The sequence below is a fragment of the Galeopterus variegatus genome, unplaced genomic scaffold (assembly GCF_000696425.1).
Source record: "Galeopterus variegatus unplaced genomic scaffold, G_variegatus-3.0.2 Scaffold4359, whole genome shotgun sequence".
Lineage (NCBI taxonomy): Eukaryota > Metazoa > Chordata > Mammalia > Dermoptera > Cynocephalidae > Galeopterus > Galeopterus variegatus.
Genome location: NW_007730470.1, coordinates 58,983 through 64,899, shown reverse-complemented (window position 1 = coordinate 64,899; position 5,917 = coordinate 58,983). Strand labels below are relative to the sequence as shown.

The window sequence follows — 5,917 nt, the reverse complement described above, 5'->3', positions numbered from 1 at the left end:
GGGGAAGAAGATATAACAACTATACTTTCATGAAGTTGTTACAACAAGCAAACGGAAAGGACATTCTTGGGGGGGAGGGGAGAGAGGGAGGTGGGAGGGAGGTGTCGGTGATGGGCCATAATAATCATATACAGTGTATATTGACAAAATAAAAATTTAACAAAAAAAAAAAAAAAAAAAGAATGAAATCAGACCCCTATCTCTCACTGTATACCAAAATCAACTCAAAATGGATTAAAGACTTAAATGGAAGACCCAAAACTTTAAAAACTACTAAAAGAAAACATAGCAGAAACACTTCAAGACGTTGGTCTGGGCAAAAATTTTTTGGATAAGACTTCAAAAGCACAGACAACAAAAGCAAAAGCAGATAACTGAAACTGTATCAAACTAAAAAGCTTCTGCATAGCAAAGCAAACAATCAGCAGAGAAAATATCTGCAAACTATTCATCCAACAAGGGATTAATATCCAGAATATATGCAGGGTCTTCAAAAAGTTCGTGGAAAGAATCTTATTATCTTTTAATTCTGTCTTCCCACGAACTTTTTGAAGTACTCTCATATAAGAAACTCCAACAACTCAACAGCAGAAAAACAACAGAAAAATCTGATTAAAAAGTGGGTAAATGAGGGGCCGGCCCAGTGGTGCACTGGATAGTGCGCCGCTTGGGAAAGCGTGGCGGCGCTTCCGCCCGAGGGTTCAGATCCCACATACGGACCGGTTCCCGCTCACTGGCTGAGTGAGGCGCGGGGGCAGCACCGAGGGTTGCAGTCCCATTGCCGGTCCCCGGTCCGGTACGGGGGCAACACTGAGGGTTGTGATCCGTTGCCGGACACGGAAAAAGACAAAAAGACAAAAAAAAAAAATTGGGTAAATGACTTGAATAGACATTTCTCAAAAGAAAACATACAAATGGTCAATAATATTTCAAAAAGTGTTCAACATCACTAATCAGAGAAATGCAAAAAACCACAATCCTCTCACTTCAGTTAGAATGGCTGTTACCAAAAAGACAAAAAATAGTGAATGTTGGTGAGGATGTGGACAAAAGAGATTTCTTACACAGTGTTGGTAGGAATGTAGTTAAATTAGTACAGCCATTATGGAACTACGATATGGTCCAGCAATCCCACTACTGGGTATTTATCCAAAGGAAAGGAAATCATTACGCCAAAGAGCTATCTGCACCTCAATGTTTTCTGCAGCACTATTTACAATAGCTAAGTGTCCATCAACAGATGGATAAAGAAAATGTGGTATACAATGGTACTTCGAAAAATTCGTGAAGAAATAGAATTGAAAGAATACAAATCTTGCCATAAGCTTTTTTTTTTTTTTTGTCTTTTTTTTTTTACTGACCGGTCACGGGATCGCAACCCTCGGTGTCACGCCCCTACCGGGGACCGGCAACAGGACCGCAACCCTCGGTGTTGCGCCCGCACCGCGCTCAGCCAGTGAGTGGGAACCGGTCTCCACATGGGATCCGAACCCTCGGCGGGAGCGCCGCCGCGCTCTCAAGCGGCGCACTCTCCTGTGCGCCACCGGGCCGGCCCTCCATAAACTTTTTGAAGTACTCTTACATATAAAGTAAAATATATACTATGCAGCCATAAAAAAGAATATAATCTTGTCATTTGAAGAAACGTGGATGAGCCTGGAAGACATTATGTTAAGTGAAATTAAGTTGGGCACTGAAAGATAAATACCGCATGTTCTCACTCATGTGGAGCTAAAAAAGTTGAGCTCGTACAAGTAGAGAGTAGAACTGTGGTTACTACAGGCTGGAAAGAGGAGAGTAGGAATAGGAAGAGGTTGGTTAACAAATATAAACTTACTGCTAGATTGGAAGAATAAGTTCTAGTGTTCTATAGTAGTTAAGTGGCTGTAATTAACAATAATCTATTTTTCAAAAAGCTAAAAGAGAGGATTTCAAATATTCTCAATAAAAGAAATAATAAATGTTTGAGGTGATGGATATGCTAATTACCCTGACTTGATCATTACACATTGTATACATTATCGAAATATCACTCTGTACCCCATAAACAAGTACAATTATTACATATCAATTAAAAACTAAAATTAGGGCTGGCCAATTAGCTCACTTGGTTAGAACACAGCCTTCTAACCACAAGATCACAGGTTTGGCTCCCTGCACCAGCCAGCCACCGAAAAATAAATAAATAAATAAATAAATAATAAAAATAAAACTCTTAAAATGACATAAATGAGGAACAATGAAATAGAAGGCAAAGAAAGTCTTAATTTTCCCATAGAAAGGTTTTATAATCTTTTTTTGGTGGGGGGCAGGATGCAGCTGGGATCGTACCCTGGACTACGGTGTTATCAGCACCACGATCTAACCAACTGAGCTAACTAGCCAGTCATTCTTTTATAATTTTAAAGTCACATATTATGGACAATTAAGAAAAATGTAACTATGGACTAGATTTTAGATGGTATTAGAAAATTAAGTGTTGATTTTCTTAGGACATCAGTGAACTGTCATGATATCTGCAAGTAACTTTCAAATGATTCAACAGATGGATGAATTAAATATAGCAAAATACTAAACCTAGATGGTGGATAGACAGGTATATACTGCACAATTCTTTCAACTTTTTGTATGTTTAAAGATTTTCATAATATAATTGGAAATTTTTAAGTGGCAATTCTGTTTATAAAATTTTCTTAGATGTTCTTATCCATTCACAGAACATGCATTATCAGACTTAAAAGATTTCAGCAGAAAACTATGAAACCAAATGCTTATCTTATTGTTTCCATATATCCTCCAGTTTTCTGCTTTCTAAAATCTGAGAAAACCCTGTTGAAATAACATATCTGGGGAATGATTTTAATGAAAGTAAAACCATTAAGTGAAAGACTAATGGTACACTTTATAATGGATGGAGCAGGCCTACAACAACTGAACTCAGTCTTAAAGCTGAAAGTGAAACACCCAGCTATTTTCTTCCTCTTGCTGTGTGATACACTGGGAAATATGCACACTGTATGACCTAACAAACAGTAAAGAAAGAAACACTGCTGATGGGAATGTAAAATGGTACAAATAATTTGGCAGTTTCTTATAATGTTAAATATGCAGTTACCATATGACCTAGCAATCCACTCATAGGTATTTACTTCAGAAACAAACATATGTCCATATAAGGACTTGTACACAAATGTTCATAGCAGCTATTACTCATAACAGCCAAAAACTGGAAACAAGACAATTATCTATCAAACATGAATGGAAAAAGGGGTATATCCATTCAACAGAATACTGCCTGGCAATAAAGAGGTAGAAACTACTGATAAATGGAACAATATGGATGAATCTAAAAAACATTATGCTGGGCAAAAAGAGACACGAGAGTACATAATGTATTTTGTAAAGTTTCATTTACATAAAATTCTAAAAAAAAAAAGAAATTCTAGAAAAGGCAACTCTAATCTGTGATAACAAAAAGCAAAGTAGTGGTAAAGGTTAATAACAATAATGTGAGTATTTTAATACATGTAATTTATATCTCAGAAAAGTTGCTTTATTAGAAACCACCCAGAAGAGGCTCCCATTAGCCAAAGCTGGGACAGTTTCAGCATCAAATTAAACACAGTAACAAATTATAACCCACTAAATAAGCTATGAATCCACACTGAAAATAATGGAAAGGTGTTCCTTATAGTAGAATACCAACTAATAAATATAGAAGGAATTATGCCGTAAGAAAAATCAGCATTTGCAACCATCATAGTAATAATTGAATCCAGCAGGAATCGTCAATGGTAGCTAAAGCGTGTACAAAAAGTCTGATGAAAAAATTATTTCCATAGTCTCAAAGCCTGACTCCAAAAATAACATAGCATTTACAAAGGGGAAAAAGAGTACCCTTACAATAAAAATATCTGGAGTACACCACTCCAATCAAATGATTAAAGTTAATATCAATGATGGGACAAACCAAGATCATGCACATTCCCATGTGATGTGCTGAGAAGAAAACTATATATCTCTGGTAGTATTCCTGCCCAAAATTTGTAACCCATATCAAATCACAAGGAAACATCAGAAAACCCCAAATGAGGGATATCTATGACATAACTATCCTGTAGTCTTCCAAAAAAAAAAAAATCAACATCATGAAAAACAAAAGCAATAGAACTGTTACAGATCAATGGAGGCTAAAGAGGAAAAAAACACCTAAAAGCAATGTGTGATCCCAGATTGGATCCTGGAAAAAAATAAATAAATAAAACCGTAAAGGACATTATTGCAAAAATCTGCCTGTTGACAGTCACACTATACTAATACTAAGTTTCACTGTTGATAGCTGTGTTATGATTCTTACGAAATACACTCTGAAGGTATTTAGGGTTAAAGGTACAGATGTCTGCAACTTACTCTCAAATGGTTTATACTACATGTAGTTACTAAAATAATAAGCATTAAGACTAAGTTCTTTCTTTAGACATTTCTCTCTTAGAATGTAACTTACTTCGTGTATCATTTCTCCTGTTGTTATGTGCTGATTTATTTGCTTCAGGTTGACATCTTGAGTTGTTCCGGGATCCAGGTCTTTCCTGACTATCTGGTCTTACATCGTCTAAGTGGAGTGGTACCCACTTGTGCTTATTAGCTTGAAGAAAACAAAATAGAATCATTTAATGACTGTACAACTTTCCTTAAAGCTTTGCAAGCCTAAAAGCACTCTGCATTCTAATAAGTGAAAGACCTGATTTGTCTGTAAAGGGATTATCTGTAGAGTACCAAAAGAATCTTTTCCCTTCTCACACAGGTCTTTGATAAACTTGGTTGTGTAAATAACATTTTTCAAAATCAAGTGAAAAGCCAGTGATGGAGTATCATAGGAATTATTTTGTTTTAGTGAAACGCTCACTCTTCTAATGCTGATGGATAAACTATCCAAAATAGTACATATACATAATATTCCTGTCTAATACTTGATTCTTAGGCTTTAGATTGGGGTATGGCTGATAAGACACTATAAAGTACACACTGGAAAGTTAGGCTTTTGAGTTAAAACACTTTTTGTTTCAGACAACTGTCTAAAATATTCGTTTATCCAGCATTACTACTAATGAATGAAGTTTCTCAAAATGTAAGATAAATACAAAATTTTTTTTTTTACAGGTTTATCCAGCATTACTACTAATGAATGAAGTTTCTCAAAATGTAAGATAAATACAAAATTTGACTTTTTTTTTTACACCTATTACACAGCTTAAGAAAAGAGATACAAGCAATTTAACTTTTCTTGATGACTAACTGACAATGTAACTAATTGTTATGATTATACTACAGTGAAATTCTGAAGATTACCTATTCATGGATTCCACAATTAAGGTTTCAAAATGTTCACTGTTCTGCCCAATCTATATTTTCTACCAAACAAAGACTCATCAGCAAAGGAAAAACTACCAAGGTAACTAAGAGGAAAAGAGTATTAGTGTGCAACTACAGTACTGACTTCCTACAAATCCTGCAAACTATGAATCAGATGAGGAAAAGAGAATACGAAAGAATGTGAAAAAAGCCTATACTATAAATTCTATCAATGAGATTTCCTAGCATAAACAAGCCCTTCTTTTGAAATCAAAAATGTGTGCTCTAGGAGATGAAATCATGGCTTGAATATATTAATTACCCTAACTACAAAACACCTGGCTTTAGTATTGATTGATCAGTTTTATTTGAAGCAACTAATAAGGAAGACAAATTTTAATGCAGGATGACAGGTCTGTGAATTCTAGATTGCCAAAAAGACTACTTATGTATCTAGGAAGCAGGAAAAAGGTAAGTGATAATAAAGTGGTTAAGAAATGAGGAGAGGGGCCTGCCCGGTGGTGCACTGGATAGTGCGCCGCTTGGGAAGCGCGGCAGCGCTCCC

At 35.8% G+C, this 5,917-nt stretch overlaps 1 protein-coding gene across 1 annotated transcript in view; it reads right to left on the bottom strand.

The window, feature by feature from the left end:
- LARP1B (La ribonucleoprotein domain family, member 1B) overlaps nucleotides 1-5,917 on the bottom strand; it is a 117,800-nt gene that overhangs the window by 100,729 nt on the left and 11,154 nt on the right. Inside the window, exon 5 of the mRNA XM_008587374.1 lies at nucleotides 4,505-4,645. Within this exon, the coding sequence (XP_008585596.1) occupies nucleotides 4,505-4,645 (141 nt within the window). The remainder of the gene's footprint in view (nucleotides 1-4,504; nucleotides 4,646-5,917) is intronic.